Source organism: Pteropus medius, unplaced genomic scaffold, assembly GCF_902729225.1.
Source record: "Pteropus medius unplaced genomic scaffold, Ma_sr-lr_union100, whole genome shotgun sequence".
Taxonomy (NCBI): Eukaryota; Metazoa; Chordata; class Mammalia; order Chiroptera; family Pteropodidae; genus Pteropus; species Pteropus medius.
This window is the reverse complement of record NW_024355205.1, coordinates 37,568,292-37,594,106: the sequence shown is the minus strand read 5'-3', so window position 1 is coordinate 37,594,106 and position 25,815 is coordinate 37,568,292. Positions and strand designations below refer to the sequence as shown.

General features: G+C 49.5%; 1 protein-coding gene and 1 pseudogene across 4 annotated transcripts; one reads left to right on the top strand and one right to left on the bottom strand.

Moving 5' to 3' along the window:
• The first annotated feature begins 1,016 nt into the window (after nucleotides 1–1,016).
• Nucleotides 1,017–20,082, top strand: ZBTB21 (zinc finger and BTB domain containing 21). Of its 4 annotated transcripts, XM_039857613.1 has the most exons (3): nucleotides 1,017–1,166; nucleotides 12,902–14,489; nucleotides 15,087–20,082. In XM_039857613.1, exons 2-3 carry the CDS (start codon nucleotides 12,914–12,916, stop codon nucleotides 16,085–16,087), a joined length of 2,577 nt encoding a protein of 858 aa, XP_039713547.1. In that variant the 5' UTR covers nucleotides 1,017–1,166; nucleotides 12,902–12,913; the 3' UTR covers nucleotides 16,088–20,082. The 4 variants fall into 4 exon arrangements, with proteins under 4 accessions (XP_039713547.1, XP_039713544.1, XP_039713545.1 ...); XM_039857610.1 differs by having other exon boundaries at nucleotides 12,902–20,082; XM_039857611.1 differs by having other exon boundaries at nucleotides 1,044–1,266; nucleotides 12,902–20,082.
• LOC120599131 (uncharacterized) lies at nucleotides 3,818–3,936 on the bottom strand (annotated as a pseudogene).
• Nucleotides 20,083–25,815: the final 5,733 nt, after the last annotated feature.

Below are 25,815 nucleotides of genomic sequence, written 5' to 3'. Positions count from 1 at the left end.
GATTCTTCCTTCGAAACAGAGTACTCTTAAAATTAATGAAACTGTAACGACTGATAACAGAGCTGTTAAATTTGGGACGAGGTTTAGGTTTTTCTCATCCTAATTCAAGATCCTCAAACTTGTCATGAATTATTTTACCTAGGGTCACGCACAGAAACTTTAAAAAATTTATTTGAAAACGAAGAGATATTTGAAAAATGTTAAACGCGACGTTCTATTTAGCTTGTCTAACAGAACCTTTCTTTAGTGTTTGCAGTGTGGCATTTCTGATACTAATTTTCCGGTTTTGATTCAAAGTGAGGTGAGCTTTCTAATTAATGAACTTGTAATATTCATGCAAGAGATCTAGTCTACGAGATAGCAAACGAGAATTGCTATTGGAGAAAATCGGCCAACGCGCTGCCCCCTAGCAGGGAAAGTCTTCTCTGTGGGCACGCCGCTGACAAGCAGGTGCCCCGAGGTGGACGATCAGAGCAGCCACCCCTAGTGCGTTCCAGCCGGAGGAACCTGGAAGCCCTGTGCCACTATCAAGCGGTCCTCCGTGATCGGACCGATTCGGTGGCAGAAAATGATAGCGCTCAAGGTCAGTCCTCGGCAGATCCGCAGCCCGCGCACGCCCACGCGACCCGACGCAGAGCCACCACGAGCCGAGCGTCGCGGGCGCCGGTGCCCACGCCCGCCGGACACGCCCGCCGGGGCCGCCGCCGCACTCCGGCCCGCGGATCCGACCTCCAAGGGGCGTGGGGAGGCGCGCCGGCCGCGCGGGGCCGAGGCGGGGCGAACGACGGCGGCCTCCCGGCCGAGCCGCGCGCCCCGTGCTCCGGCTCCGGCGATGCGCGCCGGTCCCGCCAGCGCCTCCGCTCGCGGCGCCACGCGGGGGGAAGGAAGGCGCGAGCGGACGCCGGCTGCGGCGCCCGGCGCTCCCGTCGGCCCCGCCCTCGCCCCGCCCCCCGCGCTGCGGCCCGCCCTCGCCCCGCCCCCCGGCGCCTGGCGGCCAATCACAGCGCCGCGCACGTGACGAGCGCTGCCTGCGATGACCTCATCCCTGGTGTGGGATGACGTCAAATTCAAGATGGATGGAATCACAGCGGCAGCGGCGGCTGCGGCGCGCGCGAGCCGAGTGTGAGCGGAAAGGGGCCCGGCGCCTGCCTCGGGGCTGAAGGCCGGTGAGTAACTGTCACGCCCCTCGCCCTAGGAGAACTGCGGGGCCCCGTGGGAGGCCACAGCCTCCCCGCAAAACGCGGCCTTTCCTGACGTAACTCTGAGGTGATTTCTCTCTTTTTTCTCTCCACCAGTGGGTTGCGGGCTCCGGGCGCTTCTGCGCGTGCGCCGGGTCCCGGCTCTCAGCGAGCATGCCCTGGGCTCCCACGTAGCCGATTGTGCCTTCACACTGCGCATGCTCCTTGCCCGCACTTGGCCTCGCCCTCGCCACTGCGCACGCTCGGTCCCTCACTGGGCTTCCCTCGCCCGGCCAGGTGCCCCTGGGGGCGGACGCGCCGGGCCTCTGCGCGGGCTCCTGCGCCGAGCGGTTGGGACGTTTTCCGGTCAGGGGCGCGTGCAGCGGCCCCGCGCCGCCGTGGAGGCCGACGGCTGGCCGGTGCCCGCCGGCGGGGCGCGAGCTTGCGCGGAAGCTGGAGGGTCCGGGGGACCCCGCACCTGCCGCGGCCTGCGCCCTCCCGCCGACCCCTCGGGCCCCGCCTGGCGGCCTCCCGCGTTACCCACCGGCTGCCCGCGCCCCGCCGCCCGGCCGGCCCTCGGCTGCACGCCCGGACGCGGAGCGCGCCCCTGTGCCTCGTGTCTCCTGGAAGACCCGTGGCTCCGTCTCCACCGCCCGCCGCGGAGCGCGGCCCCCTCCGCTGGCCACACGCTTCTCTGCTGGGCCGTGCGGGTGGTTCCCCACTTGAGAAAGACTTGGTGCGACGTCGGCGGCCGGAGGCGGCGGGGAACGGGTGGCTTCGGACCAGCGGCGCTGGAGACCCCAGAGCAGAGCCCTCTGCTGGCCCGAGTCCCCGAGATCTTGTAACGGGTTCGCTTATCGTCCAGACCAGCTGTTGGGAACCAGTTCAGTAGCCCACCGCAAATGATCATACCTCTGACCCTGGCAGAGCCACCCCGTCCTCCTGCGTCCCAGCCCTTCCGCCACTTGCTAGGTGCCCCAGCCGCGGGCCGCGCGGTTCTGGAGAGTGCCACTGCAGCCGCACGTTTGGGGCTGGGCTGTGTCTACGGGCAGATTCTGCGGCGGGACGGCCCAGCAGTGGGATATGGGGGAGCCGCCCTCTGACCCCGCGCCGTACTGCGGCCCGGCCCGGGGTCTTCGCCTCCAGCATCTCAGGGCGTCGGTGCATCAGCATAGCCCAGGGCTTGCTCACGATGACGGCCCTGAGTCATCAGCGGGGGGCCTGCCTTATGTTCTTCCTGCCTTGCTTAAGAAGAAGTGGGTTAATTCAGTTTAGACAAAGATGTCTCGTTGATAAATTATTTTGTAAAAAATTGTTTCCCTCTGATACTTGGAGTAAAACCCTCATTCATTTCTAATGACCAGTAGTTGTCACACTGGAATATAAACGCCCTAAATGTTGATGTTAAAAAGAAAGATTTGGGGCTTTGGTTTACTTAACTCATTCTTTTAATGAAATTAAATGTATAGTGTGCTGCATTCTGTGGAAATAAAAGTCGATAAGGATATAACCCTGGCCCTTGAGGAATTTACATTGTTTATGGCATTGGGTATTAGTTGTGTAACAAAGAGGGGCTGAATATTTGAGGGAGTCTCTGGGTGAGGAGGAGGTGACTGAAGGGACGATCTTAGTTGTCCCCAAAGCCATTGGCAATGGGAGAGTAGATCTAGAGCTGTTTACGAGCGAGGTCTGCTGGGTGGTGGTGACTAGCTGGAAAGGAAAAAGAAGAGGTCTCTGGTCTGGGACACCTGGTGGTTGGCAGCACACCGAACCCAATGGGGAACATGGGAGGACAAGCAGATGTGGGGTAAGGTCAAGAGGCTGTGGCTCACACCTACTGTCCTGGATGTGTGGGACGTCCTGTGGAGGAAGTCTTCACTGGGCACCTGAGAGGCTGAAGTCCCAAGGAGAGATCCAAGCAGAGACACAGAGTTGTCATCCAATCGTATTTAAAGCCACAAGAGCTCATCCAGAGAGAAAAAAGCAAGCTGCTACATGCTGTGCTCTGCGACAGGCTGGAGCAATAAAGCCGAGCAAGTCCAGGTCTCAAGCCTTGAGTGATGATTTCTCTCTCTGCTCAGTAGATACCTGCCAGGCCTTGCGCTCAGCATTAGGGATACACAGGTGAAAACAAGGATTTTCCCTTTTAGGGACTCTCGTGAAGGAGGCACATATGAAAGCATGTCACTAAAAGAGTTGTGTTATTAAGGAGAGATGAAGTATAAAGGTAGTTTAGATGACCGAGCTACTGGCTAGGGGCAAATTACTACGGCTTTATAGAGACAGCTGGACCTTTCCGTAGAAGTTGGCCGAGGAAAGTAAAGGTAAGAAAGATATCTTAGGTGATGGAAATCAGGCGTGCAGGTTTATAGGGTGGATAGTAAGGAGTGCCCCAGAAGGGTGGAGAGATGAACTGCAACCAAGTAAGAAAAGTCTTGTATGCCAGTCCAGCTTTTGGATTTTGTCTAGGAAGTAATAGGAAAATCAGTCATCTGAGGCGGGGCAGTGATGGGGCCAGCTTTATTATTTGTATTTTCACTTATTTATTTTTTAGGCAAGGCAACCCTTGGTTGACCTCACAGATTGCAAGGACCTTGTCAGCTTACAATCCCTTTTTTTTTTTTTATTTTTTATTTTTACGCCTACAATACCTGGTCTTCCTAGGTGGTCTCCCATCCAAGGACTAACCAGGCTCGACCCTGCTTAGCTTCCGAGATCAGACTGGATCAGGCTTGTTCAGGGTGGCTTTGCCATAGACAGGGCTGGTTTTAAGTTAGGAGAACAAATGGCTTAATTTCCACACCTGAATTTAATAGTGTTAGAGTACAGAAAAGTCAATAAATATTGTTTTGCAAGGTACTTTGTTGAGCATCGTGAAGAGTGTCAAAGATATTAAATAGATTCTGATTCCTTAAGTTCCGTTAGGGAGACAGAGGAGTAACAGGACAAGGCACTGAGCAGACAGTACGCAAAAGGTGCCGCACTCCGTGATACAGGCGCTGGAAGGCGATGTTCGTTGTAGACTGAAGTAGTTGGGGAAGGGGTATTTTCTCGTGCCGCCATAGCAAAGTGCCATGGACTAGGGGGCTTAAACAACAGAAATTTATTTTTTCACGGTTCTGGAGCCTGGACTTCCAAAATCAAGGTGTTGGCGGGCTTGATTGCTCTTGAGGCCTCTCCTTGGCACATAGACGGTTGTCTTCTCTCTGTCTTCACACGGTCGTCTCTGTGTGTGCGTGTCCTGATCGCCACTTGTTATAAAGACACTAGTCAGGTTGGAGTAGGGCCCAAAGGCCTCATTTTAATGTAATTCCCTCTTTAAAGACTTTATCTCCAGATACACTTCACATTCTCAGGTACAGGGGGGTTAGGACTTCAGCATATGAATTTGGTGGGGGACACAGTGCAGCCCATGACAGAAGGCTTACTGGAGGAATTGGAACTTGAGCTGAGCTTTTAAAGACGCTTAGTGTTGAGGTGAGTGGAGTGCTGAGGAGAAATGAGATGAGGTCTAGAACGTTCCATGTTGGGTGACAGAAGCAGCAAGACGTGCAGGTTGTGCCTCAGAGACCAAGCTTCTGAAGCAGGAAGTTGCCAGGGGAAAGCTAAGGGAAAGACCATCCTAATAGTTTGAAAGCAGATTTACGGAACCTTGGAGTCCATGTTTTTAAATTTTTGCATTTGAGCCTGATGGAGAACCATTGTTTTTATTATTTTGTTTTTAAACGGTCGAGGCTGGCTCTCTCACGCAGGTCTTCGGTCTCAGCTAAAATGTCACATCGAGGCATTTTGGGCAGCCCTCCCCAAAGCCCTGGCCGCCTCGCTCGTGGCACCCTGTTTATTTCCTTTACAGCACTTAGCACGATCTCCAGTCTTTTTTATTTGTGTCCTTGTTTATCATCTTTTTTACCTAGGAAGCGGGGGCCTCGTCAGTTTTGTACACTCTTGTATTTCAGATACGTCTTACTATGCCTTGCACATTTAATAGAGCTCGGTAAATAAGCTGAATGAATAATAATAGTACTTAACGCGTGCATCGCTGAGTGATCAAGTCCTCGCTTAAGGAAGCTCGGTGCAGTGGCAGTATCGCCGAGGGTGGGCTCAGGGGACGCGACGGGAAGAACACTCGCCACTTGGGACTACGTTAGGGTCGTTTGATAACGAGAGCAGATACAGACTGGTCAGCCTGGCTAGAAAAGGGATTTGTTGGAGAGGTGTAGGGTTGCTCTTGCGCTTTAAGGAAGAAATAAAGACTTGGGCCAGGCAGGACAACAGCCGTGGCCACTGCGGGAACCTCAGTGGCGGGGCACTGGCAGGCTCCCCGCACTCACTGCAGCCTCTGTTCTTCTCAGGCCCGTGTTCCAGAGAGAAGTTTTCCACGGGGCTCAGCTTTGGTCGTGACCCTACCCCTGAGCCATCAGACTGGACTCGGAGACGAGGGTGGTGCTGCCAAAAGTGGCCTCCTCCAGCAGGAGCGGGTGCCGCGGGGGCAGCCAGGACCAGGGCGGCTGTGGCTCGCGCAGGGGCCGAGGAGCCGAGAGCGTGGTTCAGCTAGGTGTGCGGAGAGCACACCTTTAACCAAGGTCACACCTCCTCTAGAGACTGAGAATGCCAGGACACTGGACCCAAGGGAGCGACTTACTCTCTGGAAGGATCAGATAAGCGAGGCTAGCTTTGAAATCTGAGGAGCTCGAGATAATTTCTGGGTATCTACATTGTCCCCGAGTGAATGAGGATGAGGTCTAAACTCAGAGCCCGCAGCCTGTCACCATCTAGTAGTAAAATCGAATGAAGAGTGTCAGGCTGACGCCAGAGGCAGGGCTTGGGGCTCGGTGGTGTGTGTGCCGCAGTGTTTACATTCCAAAGTCAAATGCAGAGGCTTCGTTTTTCTAACCGACTGTTCGCTTTGTATTACACGCATTCGCTCTTTTTCCAGTGTCATGGTTAGGACTGTGTAAGCAGTACCCAGCATTCCAAAGGCTTTTGTGCCCAGAGTTCAATTTTAGGTTAAAATTTTAAATGGAAGGATACATTTTCTGGCAGCGAGAGTTTCGTGTACTAGTCTTGGAGTGAGTTTGATTTATAATTTTCCTTAGTTCTAATATCTGCCTGAATTCGAGTCTCTAAAACTTGAAAGTCAGTGAGGTTATTTTGGTCCCTTCCCATCTTGCTTTGTGAGCCCCTCACTCGTCTCCACGTGTCTTTTATCCAAGCGCTTACTGTGCTTTGCCTTTTTTCTTTCTATCCCCAGAATGCTCTGTATTCCAAAATTGCCTGTCTTCCATCTAGCCCCTTAAAAATCTGAGTCCTTGCAACTGATCTAACATTGGTATAAAGAGGAAATTTTTTGCATCGAATTACATTGTACTAAAATATGAATTCCCTACTCCTAGCATTTAGTACCTGAAGAATTTGAGGTGATGGTGTGAATTAATCTTCTGGAATCGAGTTGTGAAGAGCTTCGTAGCCATTCTAGAGGTTGGAACCTCGGGCCAGGCAAGGCTTTCGGGAGTTTTGCAGCCCTGGCACGGTCAGATGACTGTTTCTGGACAGTATCTGCGGTAGAAACGTGGACACTGGAACCCGTGATGTTATCGTAATAGTCAAGCGAGCAGTGAGTCTCAAACTGTGATGTCCTCACTGTCCACTCATCCACCCTCTCATCCCTGCCAAATTTACTGCTCTGTGAAATCCTATCTTACACTTTTTGTACACTTCATCATGCATGTCTTTCCTGCCATGTGGGTGCGTGCTGGCGGAGAACAGGCAGCCAGCCAGCTCACTTGTCTGCCCTCACCGGCACCCCTCGTGGTATGTGGTCTGTTCAGGAAGGAGAAGGGAATAAGGTGCGTGCTTGCCGTGCGGGAAACACCGGATATCCTAGAGGCTTCCAAACATATCTCGTCTTCTGTTCATTGCGAAAATCCTAGTGTTAGCCCTGCTTAACAAGTTAAGGAAACCAGTACTCAGAAAGGTTGAGTGATCTGTACAAGGTTACGTATCTACTAAGCGGCAAAGCCAGGATTTGAGGCAAGTGTTCCGATATGAAAATCTTGCCCATGGAGCTATGACTTCCATGAATTGTTAATCGTAAAGATTCTCTCATTTCATAATTTTAGGAAACAATATGAAATAGAAACAATTCAGGCAGGATTTGGAAGATATTTGTGTGTGACGAGCCAAGTGGTAAGCCAGCCAGCCCTGTTTCAGTACCTGGTTTTCCTGGGGGATTTCCTCCCAGCTTTTCCTGCTACTCCTAAACAGGCCTTTTCTTCCATATTTCACCATACTCGAGAGCACCAAAACTTTTCCACCATAACTAAAATGGTAGAACACCTGCACTGGTGAGTCAGGTAGAGGTGAACACAGGAAAAGGGTCGGTGGACGGAATATAAACATAGTGGCAGTATGCATACACAAGGGCTTTTAAACTTATGATGCGCTGTGTTCTGTAAGTTAGAGGCTGATTATTTATAATTAAATCATACATGACAAATTAGAGTTTGATGAGCCAGCAGATTTATGGAGGAGAAAGTACATCCAGTAACAAGGCTGGCCTCACCTGAGGGCAGAAGAACAGAAGAGGCAAGAGGTTTTAAGGATTCCTCTGTCTGCACACTCACCAGCCACTAGGGCTTTTGCTGGATTATCTCATGACATTTAGTCGATTTTATTTTTCCTCCTTTCGCCTGCATTTTTAATGTAGCATTTTATATTTTTAGTTAAGTCGTTAAATTCAATAAATATATCTGCTGTCATTAAAGCACAAAAGTCCAAAATGTTCATTGTTTGCAGCTCCACCAGGAAAGGGGTCATGATTTTTCAGTTTTAATAATTGAATTAAAAGGTAAAAGCAAGGGCCTCAACCTGAAGCCGAGGAGTCTGCACTGCCCTGTGCACTCAGTCCTGGTGCTCAGACAGCTGGAGCCTTTGTCCCGGGCTCCTGGAGGGGGCAGAAGAGGTTCCTCTCCTCGTACAGCCCTAGAGTGTAGCCCCCGGGGCCCTCATGCCTCCGTCCCCTCTCCGGCCTGCCTTTCCTCCCTGTGTGCTTTGCTCCAGCTGGCACTGTCTTGTCTTGATAGTGTCGGACATACTGCTCCTGTCCTTGAAATGCCCTTCACCCCTCCTTCCCAACTCCTCCCACATTCTCTCACTGCTGCTTGTTCGTGAGGCGCCTCGTCTGTCTGTCTTCCCTTGCCTCCCTCGCACCTGGATCAGTGCCATCGCCTATGCTCCGTCTGTCCCTCTGCACACACCCGTCTAGTGCTTAGCATACTGGAGTGTGATGACAGATCGACTTGTCCCATTCCCACGCAAGACTTCAAGTGCCGTGAGGCAGGACCATGCTTGTCACATTGATGTCCTCCATGTCTAGCCAGTCGTGGCACATACTAGACAGGCGCCCAGCTGTGAGCGGCGTGCAGCGTGATGACTAAGTGCAGGCTCCGGGGCCAGACTCCAGCCCCCCTGCTGCTGATGGGGCAGCAATGGGCACCTTACTTGACCTCTCCATGCCTTCGTTTCCTGGCTTGTAAAGAGGGAGGCCGACAGCGCCTGGCTCAGGTGTTTACGTGAGAACTAGAAGAGGAAACCGGAGGCGGTGTGGTTAGGGGCCGAGTGGCCTCTGCAGCCAGGCCGCCTGTGTGAGTTCTGCTCTGCTGGTTGCTGTCTGTGTCACCTCGAGCAGGTTACTTGTCCTTCTGTGCCTCCGTTTCCGTATCTGTAAAATGGGGGTAATTGTACCCACAGCCTAGTATTGTAAATATTAATGCATGAATAATGTTCACCGTAGTATGTGGTAGTAAATGTTCGATTAGTGTTTGAGTGAATCAGATGGAGACTAAATACTGTGCGTTGTTTATCGGGCACATCGAGGATTTGGCCATGCTTAGCCACTTCGCAGGCCAGTAGTCCCACGGATGACTCTAGATGGAGGTATAGTCAAATAGCCATAATCTCCAAATAATTTTCAGGGACAACGACTGTTTCCCTTACAGCTCAACTCTGAGCGACGTACTGTCCCTAATTCTCAGATGTTTTCGTTCAAATGTAGAAGCTGTGGATCAAGGAACTGAAAGTACTTAGAGCACACACAGGATGACAGTTCGAAGAAAGGGAAAGAAGGAAACCCTTCTGGAGAATGAGCAGTGAGAAGCGTTGACTTTTAGCACGGGGGAATGGGATGCGGATGGCGTGTGGGATAGCATGTGCTCGTGTCCAGGAACGTGGGAAATCTCCGTTGGTCTAGGCCTCACACAGTTCCTTAGCCTGTACCTATGGTTTCAGGTTCCCTTGGTGTCTTAGTTTAGGTCCTCCAAAGGCAGACCCTGAGACAAGGATGAAGAGGCAGATGTTTATTTGGGAAGTGATCCCAAGAAGCACAGAAAGGTTGTAAGTAAAGTCAAGCAGGACAGGGTGCCCCCGAGGGTGCATTCGTGAATGGGTTTCCGCTAACATTTAGAATATCGAAACTGCGTCCCTGAAAAAAATCTGAACTGATTTTTCTATCAAATTTCGTTTCAAGTGAAGGCATCCTTGGAGACATCCTCACTCCTCACCTTACCCTCTGCAGTCGCTGTCAGACATCCTGAGGGCTGCCTTTATCCTCACCGCTACCACCTTGGTCCAGGCACCATCGTGTCTCGCCTGCATCACCGCAGTGGGCACCTAGCTGGCCTCCGAGCTTCCACCCTCTCCCTACTTGTCACAGTCCATTCTCAGCAACGTAGCCAGAGCAGTCCTTCTGGAAGATAATTCAGATTTTTGTTATTCTTCTGCTCAGAATCTTCCAATGGCTGCCCTTTTCTCTCCTGGTAAAAAGTTCGGTTTCTCGTGAGTCCCCCCAGCCCTGCCCAGCCTCTCCTCAGGCTTCTGCAGGGCCGTGTCCCGCCGCTCCCTCACCTCTGCTCCAGCACTGCTGCTGACCTGGGCTCTTCCCTCACGGACCCCATGGCTCCTCGCCTGCTCCGAGCCTCCTCAGACGCCATCCTGTGGAGGGGGCGAATGAACGAGTGACACGCGAAGTTCCTGGTACAATCCGTAAGGTGTTGCAGGTGCTGAAGGAAAATGGTGACGGTTACTGTCTTCTCCTTCAGTCTCACAGCAGCATTTCAGGAGCTGCTGTTATCCTTACGGTGCAGTGGGGCCAACAGGCTCAGAGCTCGACGAGCCCAGAGCTGCCTTGCCAACCCCCTTGACTCTGACCCGCAGGCAGGCAGGAGTGTGTTGTACGCCCCAGCCCAGTACTTGCTTCCATGTGTGGATGTGAATGCACAGAAGCGAATCAGAAGCTTCACTAGGTCCCAGTTATTAGCCTTACTGCATTTGAGACAGTCCGACATTTTTCACTCTGCCCTACTCATTTTTTTTGTTGCTAGTTTCAAGTCACTAAATTGATTCTAAGAAACCTCTTTGAAAAATACTTGTCCAAGCTTTTGGTTCTGCATCTGTTGCTTTTCACTGTGGCAGCATCTGAACTGGCTTTCTCAAGAATTATTAGCATAAAAACTGTTCGGTACATGGCTGAGTTGATAAGTGTGGCGTTATAGGCTTGCTGACCTCTGTAAAAGATGATAAGGGTTTCTTTGCACTTAAGGAGATGCGTGACTATAAAGACTGCACAGTAGGATTGAGGAAGAAATTAAGATGGCTCACAGAAAGGCAAAAGGAAAGGAAAACACCTTAATCACAAATAGAGTAATTAAAATTTACCACCCATACGAAACATGAAACGATGGTAGAGGAGGGAACGGGCTGGCACAGTCTGACCAAGCGGTCGTTTGCAGACAGGCTGCAGGCATCGTCCGTGGGAGCAGAGCCCTGCCCCAAGTCAGCTGAATGGAGTCCGCATGGCAGCAGGGAGTCGGACCGATGTTAAGGAAGTTGTATACAATGCGTGGTCACTCGGGTTGGTGGCCTACCAGACCCTTCTGAGGAACCCGGATGCAGGTTTACCTGCAGAGCCTGATCCTTCGAGGCGGGAGGAGAACCTGCAGTGCTGGGTTCAGGTGCTGGGTCGGGTACATCCGCAGCTTGCCCCCGAGAGAGAGACAATAGTCTTAGTTACTGGGAACCCATTTTAGTAGTCAAAATAAATGTCACAAGTCTTTTAAAGGAAAGACAGTTCTTATAAAATCAAACGGAGAGATGAGCATCACAGTAACAGAAGCCTAAGCGAAGGCCCAGAGTTGGAGTCCCGCGCCGTCTCTGGGAAGCGGCTTTCTCCTCGTCGAGGGCTGGGGCAGGTTAATCGGGGCCCTTTTCTTTAATACTGAATCAAATGCCCATTAATCCTGCAGTTTCTGAAAGTGAATTGCACATTCGTCGAGTCTTGACTGTGTATGAGATGCTGGCTCACCTCATCTTTGCAGCAGCCGTGCAGGAGGGCAGAGCCGCTGCTCCCAGTTCCCGCGGCGGGGTGTGGGGGGCTCACAGACAGCAGAGAGGAGCCAGCGCTTCAGGGCCAGTGTCTGGGCAGAGCCCACACCCAGCCGCTAGGTCTTCCTGTCCCGCCTTGAGGTAGGAGGACAATTCCGGTGACGTCTCAACTCAAACCCCGTGATTGAGAATTAGTGATAATGACGTTTAGACACAGGCCGGTTTCCTTTGTGTTCTTGTTGATCATGTGATTTGGTAGGAAAATAATTCAGGAGACTGCAAGGTGTTTAACATAAGAAAGAAAACAAGCTTTTATTCTTTAACATTTCTAGCCTTTGTTAGAGACTTGGATACAATAGTAATTAGTAAATGATACTTCACTTTCCAAATCTGTACCTGGTTTTAAAGGTCTGGAGAGACCCCTTTGTAACCCTTTGTTAACATTTCACGTTGCAAGTAAATACCTTGTTGTAGGGAAGGAAGAAACTTTCTTCTCCCCTCCTAGGTTCTTCCTGCTGGTTTACATGAGACGGGTTCATTTAATTGCATAGTACGTATGGGAACCCCGCATGCACGAGGAGGGGTTCAGAGACAGGAAGGGAGGGGCATGTGACATTCTGAGCTAAGGAGGAGGCAAGGAGCCTCGGGGCATCACAGGGTCACTGCCGGACATTAAGAAGAGCCAAGGTCTAGCAATCAGCAGTTTGTCTGCCCTACGGACAGGTCAAAAAAGGCTCTCTGATGAGCTCACTGTGGGCAGGGCCCCCCATTCACTTCCTCCCCGTTGCGGGGGCGGAGGCAGACGTTCCCCTTGAACCTGCAGGGTCTCGGTTGCCTTTAGCTCAAAATAATTTGCATATTTCAGAGGCGCATCTTGGGGTGCTCATTTTGAACCCTTACTCAGTACTGAAACAAATTTCCTTTCAGAATCAGAGACTTAAGGCATTTCAATACTTCGTACTTATTTTTTGAACTAATAAGAATAGAAGCAAGCATCAAATGGATAAAGACCCTAATAATGAACCATTATTTTCAAATATTGCTACCTTACGTACCTGCCCAGTTCTAACAGCCTTTTTAATGGTACAAAAATGCCAGTGTTGTAGTAAGTTCCTAAAATTCCTGAATTTTAATGATTGGTGATCTACTTAGGCCATGAGACTTGTTTCCTCACATTTTCCATGTTATTTAAATAAGATCATTCATCTAAACAACTCTTTGGTGCCTACGATCTGCTAAATGTTGGCATCTATGGGAAGACAGCTGTCCCTGCCCTTGACGAGTGTTTCGTCTGGCGGAGAACTTTTCATCGCATCATTCATAAAGTTTTACACTTTATCTTTCAGGTAAGCCCAGCAATGGAGGGATTACTGCACTACATCAACCCAGCACATGCCATTTCTCTCCTGAGTGCTCTCAACGAGGAGCGCCTCAAAGGACAGTTGTGTGACGTTCTTCTGATTGTTGGAGACCAGAAATTTCGAGCTCATAAAAATGTCTTGGCTGCCAGCAGTGAATACTTTCAGAGTTTATTCACAAATAAGGAGAATGAGTCACAAACTGTATTTCAGCTTGACTTTTGTGAACCAGATGCTTTCGATAACGTTTTGAACTACATTTATTCTTCGTCTTTGTTTGTGGAGAAAGGCAGCCTTGCTGCGGTCCAAGAGCTGGGCTATAGCCTGGGGATTTCCTTTCTGACCAACATCGTCTCTAAAACCCCTCAGGCCCCGTTTCCGGTGTGTCCCAACAGAAAAACAGTATTCATAGAACATGATGAAAACAGCTCTCAAAAGAGAAGTGTCATTGTCTGTCAGAGTAAAAACGAAGCACAAGGGAAAACTGTTAGTCAAAACCCGCCCGACGCGAGCCACAGTCCCCGGCCCTCCCCTAGCATCGCGGTCAAGGCCCATGCCGGCAAGCCCCATGTTCCAAAAGCCACCGAACCGCTTCACAGCTTGTCATCGGCTGAAAAAAGTTGGCCCCGAGACGCTTCTGTGGGCTACACGAAGTCTGTCGAGCGTTCTGGGTCCCTGGAGGACCCCAGCAGAAGCATCCTGGTGAGAAGGACCGCAGCACTGCCTTCCACGCCTCTGCAGGACAGAGAGGCGGCGGACGAGAAGCCGGGCGGCAGCGGCCAGCTTCCCAAAGGGAAGGCTATCGAGCTGGCTCTGAAAAGGCCGCGGCCGCCCGTCTTATCTCTCCGAAGCGCCTCGGAGACACCCTACCTGTTGAAAGAAACGAGCAGGGGCAGCGTTCCGGGCGAGGACCGGAACTTGCTGTACTACTCGAGGCTGGGCCTGGTCATCCCGTCCGGCGGGTCCGCCACGGCGAACCAGAGCATCGACAGGAGCGGCCCGCTCGTCAAGAGCCTCCTCCGGCGGTCCCTGTCAATGGACAGCCAGGTCCCCGCCTGCTCACCCTCGGTGGAGCCGAGGTCTTCCCAGGGCTTGTCCTCGGTGCCAGGCGACGCGCCGGGGAACGTGTTTTGTGCTTTGTCTCAGAAGTCGTCTTTGAAAGACGGCGGTGACAAGCTGGCCCTGGACGAGCGGCCTCCCGCCGCCCCGCCACACCGCCTCAGGTCCTTCAGCGCTTCCCAGTCCCTAGGGAGGGATGGCGCCGAGGCTCGGATCAAGACGGAGCCCCGCAGCCCGCTGGCCAACCCCTCCGACATCATCCGCGTCACCGTGGGGGACGCCACGGCGGCGGCCTCCGGCACCAGAGACCTTTCCCTGAAGATGGAGGACGACCAGAAAGACATGAGCCGACTCCCGGCGAAGAGGCGCTTCCAGGCGGACCGCAGGCTGCCGCCCAAGAAGCTGAAGGTGGACGCGCCCGGCCACCCCGCGCCGGAGGACGGCCTCCAGGGCGGCCCGGGCCCCGCGCTGCTCGGCGCGGACTCCCCGCAGTCTGACTCGAACAAAGATGAGTTCGGTGAGTTGGAGGGAACAAGACCAAACAAAAAATTTAAATGCAAACATTGCCTTAAGATCTTTAGATCGACAGCAGGTCTGCACCGGCACGCTAACATGTACCATAACCCCGAAAAGCCCTATGCCTGTGACATCTGTCACAAGCGGTTCCACACAAACTTCAAAGTGTGGACCCACTGTCAGACCCAGCACGGCATCGTGAAGAATCCGTCACCCGCCTCTAGTTCACATGCCGTTTTGGATGAGAAATTCCAAAGAAAGCTGATTGACATAGTGCGCGAGAGGGAGATTAAGAAGGCCCTGTTTATTAAGCTGAGGCGCAGCAAGCCTGGGTTTCAGGGACAGAGCGGTTCCCAGGCGCAAGCCATCAAGAGGAACTTGAGGTCGCGAGCCAAAGGAGCGTACGTGTGCACTTACTGTGGAAAGGCCTATCGCTTTCTCTCGCAGTTCAAACAGCACATAAAGATGCACCCGGGCGAGAAGCCCCTCGGAGGACCCCGAGCCGCCAAGCCCAGGGAGCCCGCGGCGCTCGGCCCGGCGGAGGCCACGGAGGTTTTCCAGTGCCGCCTCTGTAACGCTAAGCTCTCTTCTCTCCTAGAGCAAGGAAGCCACGAGCGCCTGTGCCGCAGCGCGACCGTGTGCCCGTACTGCAGCCTCAGGCTCTTTTCGCCCGAGCTCAAGCGCGAGCACGAGAGCACGTGCGAGTACAGGAAGCTGACGTGCCTCGAGTGCATGCGCACCTTCAAGTCCTCCTTCAGCATCTGGCGGCACCAGGTCGAGGTCCACAACCAGAACACCATGGCGCCCGCCGAGAACCTGTCCTTGCCCGGCGCCGACCACAACGGCGAGGCCACCGGCGCCCCCCGGCCCCCGGCCCAGCCCGAGCCTCCGAGAGCCAACCACGTGGCCACGGCCAAAGACGACGGCGCGTTCAGCGACTGCTCCGAGCAAGTGAACTTCGACTCGGAGGACTCCTCCTGTCTCCCCGAGGACCTCAGCCTGTCCAAGCAGCTGAAGATCCTGGTCAAGGAGGAGCCCGTGGGGGAGGCCGAGGGCGAGGCGCCCGAGGTCGGCGCGGCCCCCCAGGCGGGGGCGGCAGCCCCGAGCCAGGACCCCGGGCTGTGGCCCTGCGAGAAGTGTGGCAAGGCCTTCCCCGCGCACAGGCAGCTGGAGCGGCACCAGGAGCTGCTGTGCTCCGTGAAGCCCTTCATCTGCCACGTGTGCAACAAGGCCTTCCGCACCAACTTCCGCCTCTGGAGCCACTTCCAGTCCCACACGTCTCAGGCCGCAGAGGACCCGGCGCACAAGGAACCCGAAGCGTGCCCGGTCCCCGCAAACTCTCCGTCGCCGCCACCCCTGCCTCCGCCCCCGCCGCTGCCCAAGATCCAGCCCCTGGAGCCCGACAGTCCCACGGGGTTGTCCGAGAACTCGGCTCCCGCCCCGGAGAAACTGTTTGTGCCCCAGGAGTCGGACACACTCTTCCACCACGCCCCGCCCCTGTCCGCCATCACGTTTAAAAGACAGTTCATGTGCACACTTTGCCACAGGACATTCAAGACCGCGTTCAGTCTTTGGAGTCATGAGCAAACTCACAACTGAAGACCACCCGTTCCCATTACGGAATGCGGGGGCGGTCTCCAGAAACAGAATGTTTTCTTACGAAAGAATAATAAAGGTTGGAAATTGTTACGCTTGAATATAAGTTTGAGGTAAACTGATATTAATTAGCGATGTCCTTGCTCAATTTAGGAAAACTGTAAAAAATTCAAAAAATTCTGTGCTTCTGGGCCTTATAGTCGCAGGAGAATTCGACTTCATCAAGGTTGAAATTTGAGCCCGGCGGTCCGCTGGCTCCCCGGTCTGCGGTGTCAGTATAATCTTTTACTTGGGGTTTTGTGTTTCTTACTGATTTGCAGTTAGCGAAATAACCATTCAAGGATTTCTTCTTTTCATTACGTCAGACATCTAAGTCCTAGTTACATCTTAGCCATGTTCTTAAGTCCACAGTGGATCAGGAAGCAGTCTAATAGTTTGCAGTATTAAATCTTCTACTTTAGCAATAAAAAAAGAAAAAAAATGATAAACCTCAACTTTAATAAGTTTATCCTGACACTTGATAAAAATACTTGGCATCTTGTGGTCACCTAGAACTTTTTTTTTGTATGAAAATTGTGAGAAATTTAAATCAGCAATAGTAATACTTAGATTTTTATAAATTAAAATTTGCTCTTGGGTCATTTAGTGTAATTATTGATGGAAGACTTGAGAAGTGAACACAGTGAGATTTCTGGAAGGCCTCTAAAGTGAGTTTACAGAAACTTCAGTAGCGATAGACACTGTCATCCAAACGGCCGCCCTGTGCCACGTATACACACATCACAGTTCTAAGCCCGGACCAGCATTCGAAGGACTGTGAGTGTTTGGTTTCCTCTGGCTCACGCTGCCACAGGTTGAAAGTCTGAGTGCGTTTGACAGAGATGACGTGGCACTGATGTTGAATGTAGCAACATCGGTACATACAGCAAATGAGGCCGGGACGTCCATTTACGTAGGTCGGAGTCAGCACAGCTGCTCCGAACCCCAAATTACCATTCCCCTTCCGGAGACTGGGAGCCGTGCAGCCTCCCCTTGCTTTTCAAGAATAAGATTTACAAATACGATTTCCTGCCTCTTCGTCCTGTGATGTGTTCCGTTAGAATTTGTTGGAGTTTTTCCTGGTAAAGCATCCATTCTGCTTTAAGTCACCGCTTAGCATTTCACACGTAGGTGTGAAAGCACTGTCAAGGGTCCAAAGTTTGTTTTTCTACTTATTTTGGCCCCTGGGGTTTGGCTTTTTTCCTTCTTTCTATTTTGTATAAGTTTTAATTAAAAGCCTTTTAGTAGGTGTCATGTAAAGTGCAAGGGGCTGTTTCAAAAGGGAAGATTTGTACTTCACAGTTGGGGCAGAGGTTAGATATGTAAAAGGAAAATTGCACAAACTACAAAATCCCTTTAAGGTAGTGGTATGGATTAAGACTCCAAGTTTATTAACTTTTTACAAGATATCCTTTCAAATTAAGAAGTCAACTGCCGTGACTAAGAAATAATTTGCTGAGTAGTCAAATTTGTGCTCCAGCAGCAAAGAACCGTGCTCATTGGTCTCATTACCACTGGTAGGAAAGGCGTTCTTTTCCTGAAACCAGCATTCTTGTAAAATACTAATTGACTTTGTACGTTAGAGAAATTACCTGAGAAATTTTGCCTTTTTCATTCGAAAACCATCAAAAGTCCCAAAATATTTGAGCGGTTACTTCTTGTTTCCGTTCTTACTTAAATTTGTTGGAGAGAGTAAAATAAAATTAAGTTACAGTAAATGGTTATTGTCAGCTTTACATTTCCTTGAAGAAATCTATGCATTTTTAAAGGCAAAACTAAAGCATACGACTCGGCGCGAAATGGTAGGGTGGGTTGTCGTCCGCTGAGTTCGTTCCCTGCATAGTGTTTCTCGCCCCAGCACCGTGGTGGCTGTCATGTCAGGAGACACTTTCCCTCAGAGGAACCGTTGCTTCCGGCTGTTGGAGCATGTGTAATAAGTTCATGGTACACACAGTATCTTGGCATTGGAAATTTCAATATGCCAGAACTTGAACCTTTATGCTACATTTTTGAGGATTTTTAATAATGTTGATCAGTACAAGAATATTTTTTATCTAAATGTAGGCTCTGCCTATCTCTTAGATTTTAAAAATTGCCAGTGTTTTGTCTTGTTCACGTTTTTGTCTAGGCAAGGAACATAAGATTTCAAATAAAATTTTGAACCAAAAACATTTATAATGCAGTTCTGGTTTTTCTATTACTTTTTATACTGTACCTTAAAAGCATTAGGCTCAAAGAGTTTATTTTGGTGGTCGAAAAATAAAATATGCTTCCACTCACGTAAGTATTTTAAACGTTAAGTGAAATAATGGAAGATGTTAATTGCTTTATTCAGTGAACAAGTTTTTTAAGAATATCTATCTTAGCAGATACGTGGTGTGGGACAGCTTGGTCTCACATTGTCACAGCTCTTTAGCTAGCAGATGAAAAGTTTTTAATGATTGTAATTTTTGAAAATCTGTAGAAAGTTCATTATTCCTTGTAAGTATTCAGGATGCCTACTTTTCGTATGCAATTCTGGAAAGAATGAGATGTTTTAATATATTCTTTGTTATTCCGAGAACCTGTTACTGAATCTTTTTTTTTTTTTTGTGGGGAAGGGAGGAACACCGTAAAATGTGTTATTATCAAGGTAAGCAATGGAGGTAACATACTGTACGTTTTTTATAGTAATATTTCAAAGTTCATAGAATATTTACCTTTAAAACTGGTTATGGTTAGTATGCATTTATAATTTTAACAGAATTCACAACTGACAATTCAACAGTGATGTCATGTGCACTGTGGGGAGATGTGAGTGGTTCTTGGTTTTCTGATTTGGAATGGTGGTTATAGCCTTCTCTTTAAAAATGTGCCCGGCATGTCGTCGGTGACAGCCCGATCCACACACACCATCGTCGGTGCTGAGGATGGAAACCGAGGCACGGGTAAAGCGTGCTCCTTGGTGGCAGGAAGGGTATGTTTATCCTCAGGCCAACCGGACAGCCAGGGTGAGGGAGAGACGAGAACTAACTGATGGAAAGTGAGCCTTCGTTCTGTCAAATTTGTGTGTGTGCGCGTGTGTGTGTGTGCATGCATGTGAACAACCATAATCTGGGACTCTAGGAAGTAAAATTGAATTTTCTTACTATAAAAATAGATATTCATAACAGGTTTCTTTATAAATTGCACTAATTAGTATTGGAATATTACAATTCAGTTTTATCCATTTCTGATGTCTCTGACGTTTTTTGCAATAATTGTAAAAGGCATTATTGATTTGAATAATGCTAGCACATGTTTTTTAATAAGTTCTTTAACACTGGCATTCTTAAGTTTTAAAAACAGGTTTTTCTCTTGTGGCTTTAGCACTTTAAGGAGTCGAATGTTTGCCTGAGTTCTAAGACGCTGGGTCAGTGCTGCTCAGCGTGTTCTCCGTGCGGCATTGCCACGTGACCAAGGGGAAGACTGACCAGTCGGCGTTTAGATTTGGGAGGAGAAAATGAGTTAATGTCAGGTTCTTAAAATTTTTCTTTTAGAGACAGTCATTTGGGAACCAAAGTCTTTTACAGCAAATCTTTAAACCGATCGAATTCACCGCTCTTTAGTCGTGCGGGTGCCGTCAGGTTTTCACACACATTCTTGGTGAACGCTGATTTTCAAAAGGTGATCATTTCTTACTGACGTTAATCCAAGACTGTTTCAGAATTTTCATTAAATAAATGCTTATTGTTAAAAGAAAAACCGATGTGGTTTTATAATTGTGTATATTTTGTCGTCCTATGCCTTAGCAGAGTAAACCATGGTTCAGTTTTATTTAGGAATAAGCTTTTTTGGATTGAAAATTTATAGTAAAATAGGATTTCTATCTGATGTTAATCCATTGCTTATTTGTATCCAATTCTGTTGTCTGTTTACTTTGCTTAAATCTCAACTAAGAATGATTGGAGTCAATAAATTTGTACTGTATTTTGTTTTGAGTTCTGGTGTCATTGGTGTGTCTCGGACTTTGGCAGTTACGATTACGGGCGTTCGCAGTGCCGGAAGTGAACGGGGAGCTCTGCTCCTTGGCTGACGTGACAGCACCGCGCACTGCACTGCGGGCTCACGGCCCCCGCAGCCCAGCTTGTAGCCTTGGGTCTGCACAAAGCTTCGCTTATTCGGGCGCCACAGACAGCCAAAAGCACGTAAGCAGCAACCTGGCGATCCACCTTTTTCTGTTCAAATTAGTATTTTTTAAATGATTGTGGGGGTAAAAGCGTCAAGTCGTTGAGCACCCCACATTGACATTTCAGCGTAGCAGTCGATGGACCAGCTCCGTTCCATAACTGGAAAGCGTCCACGTTGTGGCATCTTTTTCATTCTAATGAGGCACTTCTATGACATTGGGTTGTGTTACCCGGATTATGGTGGCCTCCTGTGACACGGGTGAGTTACCGGTCCCGCGGTGGCGGTGTGTTAGCTTGCCCTGGAGAGTGAGGCGTGGAGCCGTAGGTATTTCCGATCATCGCCACCAGGGTGGCCGTGGAGAGGGACAGGTGGACCAGGTCGGCCAACTCCGGTTCAGTCCGCCTTGGGCTTGCCCGGGCCTTTCGGTGGCTGCGCGTTCCTTCCCTGACCTTTAAATTCGTCTTCCCGGGAACCTCTGGCTAACAGTTTCTTGAACACTGCACCAGGAATAAATAGCACGATCGTTATTTTAATCTCCTTTAGTCCTCCTATTCCGTTTGCCACCAAATACTTGGTTTTGAAAACTTCGATCCGCCCTTCTTAGTACCAACAGGCTTTTCGGGGTTTGGGGTGTCCCAGTCCTGTTGTGTCCTCTTCGATCTCAGGCACACACTCTAAACGGTGGCAAAACCACGTGTCCAGCATGTAGTTTATTCCCCCAGCCAGCGGCTAACTCTTGGCTGTGACCGTCAGCTCTCACGAGCGGCGGGGCTGGGTGGCAGGCATTCTCTGCCCAAGGCATGCGTCTGAGCAGACGACTCCCCTGCCTGCAGAGAAGCCCTTTGAAGAGGAAGCACAGTGCAGCCCCGCCAGTGCGTTCTGGTGTCACCATCTGCCTGGGCCCCGTCCTCTGCCATGGGCTCCCAGTCTGTCTGTTGACCTCACAGTCACGCAGGCTGGCCTTTCTCCAGCTGAGTGTCTTAGGTCCCACTTAGTGTGGTCGCCTCGTTTCTTCCAGGAGATGCTTCCCAACTCCTATGCACCTGCTCCCCGGGGCCCCGCCTAAGCGTTCCCACAAAGCCCGGACATAGCCCTGCCACTCCTCCCTACTGTCCTGCCCATGTTTGGTCTCCCATAGGACCAGGAGGGGCCCGCGGGCGGGGCTGTCTCCCAGCCTTGCGTTTCTGGGGCCCAGCACAGGAAAGGGGCCGCGGAAGCATTTGATGAGTAAATACAGCACAGGAACCTTGTCAGAGGCCAGCGACAACCAGCCCACGCATCCTCAACTACGAATAGAGAGAAACCTGGATATTTGCATGTGCCGCCCAGCTCTGGTTCCGCTGCTCAGTGACAGACCCAGAGCGTGGTCTGATTTGGGGGCGGGCTCGGGAAGCTGGAGGGGGAACGGGAGCCCCAGTGGCCGTTCTTGGTGTCGGCATGCTGTGCTCCCATGCCTCCGGAATCGCTGTGGGTCACCCGGGGTGGCGCGTTGTCTAGATGGACAGTCTCATTGGCTGGCGGTCCTAAGCCTTACTCGTTTCGTAGTGCAGCGAGCGGTGAGCGCTTCCTGTAGCATGGAGACGGCTGGTTTCCCTCCCAGACTCTTCACTTGCCTTGTCCCCGTGTCCCTCCGCACACACACACCCCCGTTCTCAGCCCAGGAATCTGCCGTCTCCCTCCATCTGGAATGTTCTCCGTCTTTCTGTGACTTTCGTGGCCTCGATCATTTGGAGGATTACGGAGCAGTCACCTCACAGAGAGAGTGTCCCTAACTGGAGTTCGTACGGCGTCTCCTCGTAATGAGACCCACATTTTGCGCCAGAGTATCGCAGACGGCGTACTTTTCCCTTTATCTTTTGGGTGGCTTTCAACTCCTGTTTGTCCTGTTACTGACGGTGCTCATTTTAATCACTTAACTAAGATCATTTCTGTCAGATTTCTCCACTATGCTCTTCCCTCGATGTAGCTGATAAATATTTTGTGGGGAGATATTTTGAGATTATGCAAAATCCATTTCTCATCTCAATTTTACCCACTAATTTTAGCATCTGGGAGGGAGGGAGGACTCTAAGGGCCTATTCGTCTCCTTCTCCTTTGATTTCTATGTTTCTTGCCTGATTTATTTTTATGGTCATTGCCAAATGGAGGTTTCCTCATACCTCCAAGACTTCACTTACTTGTGGGCTTTTCACTGCAAGACAGAATGTTCTGTTCGTCTTATTAATTTAGATATTTCTTTGTGCGTTCCAGATTCCTGGATTCCTGTTCTAGTCAATGGGTTATAATCTGTTGCCATCATTTTTTTAAGTTTTGATGCTCAGATCATCCTAGTGGGATCATCCAACTGGCTTCTCTGACCTTTGACATGTCCCCTTCTCTCTTTGAGTATTTTCTCATTTTCTTACACAACGAGATGTTCCAGGCTCATCTTGTTCTTTCCCTGCCAGAGCCCTGAGGTCAGCCATTTCCTCAAGGAATCTGGTCCCTTTCAGTGGAGAATATGGTTTAGAAACCGCGGTCTGGGCACGAAGCGTGCTGCCGGGCCCTTCAGTGGGTGGGCTTAAAGGGAAGGACACATGCCCCTGGGTTTATTTCTGAGTTGCCTAGATCTGTCTCTAGCCGTGGGAATCCGTGAGTTCACACCAGTAGCCCCAATCCCAGCCTATCCGTTCATGGTCCTCCACGGTTATGCCTCCCTCTCCGCCGGTGAGAACCGAGGCCCTGTCACCTCAGCCTCCTTGTATTAACCAGTCTCCACCCACCCCGGCCCGCCTTCCACACTCAAGGTAATAGCCCACCTCGTGGGGTCTACCTGATGGCTCTGTGACCAAGGAAGAAAGGGAGGGAGGGAGGAAGAACCGTAATTGTCTATTTGTCTCTTTTAATTTCTATCAGTTTTTGCTTCGCATGGTTTAATACTCTGATATCAGGTGCAGAAGGGTACAGGATTGGTTCGTTGACCTCTATATCATTTATAAAATGAACTTCTTCATCTACTGGGGAATCTACCTTGATTGTAGTAATCTAACCACTCCAGCTTTCTTCTGACGAGTTTTGGCATGGCGTGTTCTTTTTCCCCTTTTACTTGTAAGCTATTTGTGTCATTCTATTTAAAGTGCATTTCTTGTATATTTGGGCACCGATTTTTAAAATCCAAACTGACAGCGTCTGCTTTTCAATCCAGGTATTTAAATCATTTAAATTCAATGTCATCGTTGACCATGATCGCATTTAAATCTACCGTCTTATTATTCATTTTCCTCTCATCCTGCCCGTTCTGTGGTCCCTATTCGCTCTTTTTCATCTTTCTTTTGGATTAACTTTTTATGGCCTTTTTCATCTCCTTCGTTGGCTTATTAGCTGTAACTTCGTTGTCGTATTTTCGTGGTTGCTTTAGGGTTTACAGTGTACACCTTCGCCTTATCCTAGCCTACCTTCAAGTGACACCACGCCACTGTGCATATAGTTTAGAACTGGCAGCCTACGGTTCCCTTTCTCCTTGTCCAGCCTTTGTGCTGTGGTCACCCTACATTTCCCTTCTGCGTGGGGTATAAGCCCCATAATACATTGATATTATTTTCGCTTTAAATAGTCAATTAAATTTTTTAAGAAATGTCACTAATAGAAACAAAGTTTTCATAGTAACCCATATATGTTTCCGTTTCTGACGCCTTTCACTTCTCTTGAAGATCCAAGTGTCCATGTGGCACCTTGCCTGCCTGGGGACACGGACCTTAACAGTCCCAGGAGTACAGGTCCTACTGATGCAGAATGCTTTCAGCATCTGCATGTCTAAGAAAGTCTTTATTTTGCCAATTTTGAAAGATTTTTGCTGAGTATATAGTTTAAATGGATAAGGTTTTTTCTTTTAGTGTTTTAAAGATGTTGCTTCACTGTTTCTAACTTGAATTATTTCCGATGAGAAATCTGCCATCTTTATCTTTGTCCCCTATACATAATATATCATTTTTACTCCGGCTGCTTCTAAAGTTTTCTCTTTATTACCAGTTTTGTGCAATCTGATCATGATGTGCCATGGTGCAGTTTTTATGTTATGCGTGTGTGTGTGTGTGTGTGTGTGTGCGTGCGCACGGATTCACACCGGGTTCATTTAATTTCTTGAAGGTTTGAGTTTATAATTTGGATAGGAGTTAGAAATTTATCATCCATTATTTCTTTAAATGTTTTTCTTTCCTGTCTTCTCCTCTCCTTCAAGGAGTCCAGTGAACATTTATGAGGCCATTTGAAATCGCCCCAGAGATCATAGTCCCAAAGATGAACTTTTATCTCTGTGTTTCATTTTGGATAGTTTCTATTGCTGTGTTTCTAGTTCACTAAGCCTTTTTTCTGTGCTGTCTACTCTTTCTTTAGCCAGTGGATGTTGTTCTCTAGAAGTTTGATTCGGATCTTATATCTTTTATGTCCGTACTCAGCATGTTCGCTCTTTGCTCCAGCTTCTTGAACATGTGAAATACAGTTACGACAACTTTTAATCTCCTTGTATTGTGTACTAATTCTGTCCATTTCTGGGTTGGCTTCAATTTACTTCTTTTCTTCCTCATTCTGGGTAACATTTTCCTGCCTCTTGGCACATCTGGTGATTTTTATTGGATAGCGGACATTATGAACTTTTTACCTCATTCGATGCTGGGCACTTCTGTGTTCTCATGAATGTTCGAGAACTCCATTTGGGGGCATAATGAACTTACTTAGAATCAGTTCTATCCTTTCAAGTTTTGCTTTTAAACTGTGTTAAGAGAGATCAGAGCAACATTTAATCTAGAGCCGATGTTCTTCGTTGTCTGACGTTCAATGACTTGAAAGTCATTCTTTCATACATTTTGTCTGGAATTTAGTTGTCTCATGCAGGATCGTTAATACAGCCCCTGTTACTCCATCTCGGTCAGAAGTGGTACTGAAACTTATTTTATTAGCAATAAGCGAGCTAACACTAAAGCATTGAGCGCCGGATCTTTGCCAATGTTGCACCAAGAACTTGCCTGTGGGAAATGTTTCCAAATTCCAAGCACGGAAGAACACAATAGAGATTTTCTCAAACTTGACCAAAAAATTACATACGCATCTCACTAAATTCAAACTAAACTTATCCTCAACTCTACTCACTTTTCGTCAGGTCTGAAAAAGCCTATGTTCGCCTCAGTACTAACTGTCATGAAAGAAATTACGGCGTGGGGGACTCGGGAAGGAGAGAGACAAACCTGTCTCTTCGTGTTGGGTGTGTGTTTGGTCACATTTTTATAAAATCTGCCATGGAAAGATATTTATGACTCAGAAGTGAGGGGCCTGGAGCCTAAGTTTGTTAGCTTCTCGGTAAATCTAGCTCTATTTCATTCACAGGGAAACACCTCAGTTACAACCCATTATGTGAACTGTAGTCTGATAACGGGTCCCAGCCTTTGCTTTGTGGGGGTCTTCAGATGACCTGGGTAGCAAGGACGGGCTCTACAGGAGGGGCTGGTGAGGCCTCTGACTTGCTAGCCAAGGGGGAAGCCATCCTTTTTGTTTCTCAACACTTTTGCTTG

Bases quoted from the DNA above. Each gene is read 5' to 3' on its own strand.
- ZBTB21 (XM_039857610.1), top strand. From the start codon at position 12,914: ATGGAGGGATTACTGCACTACATCAACCCAGCACATGCCATTTCTCTC.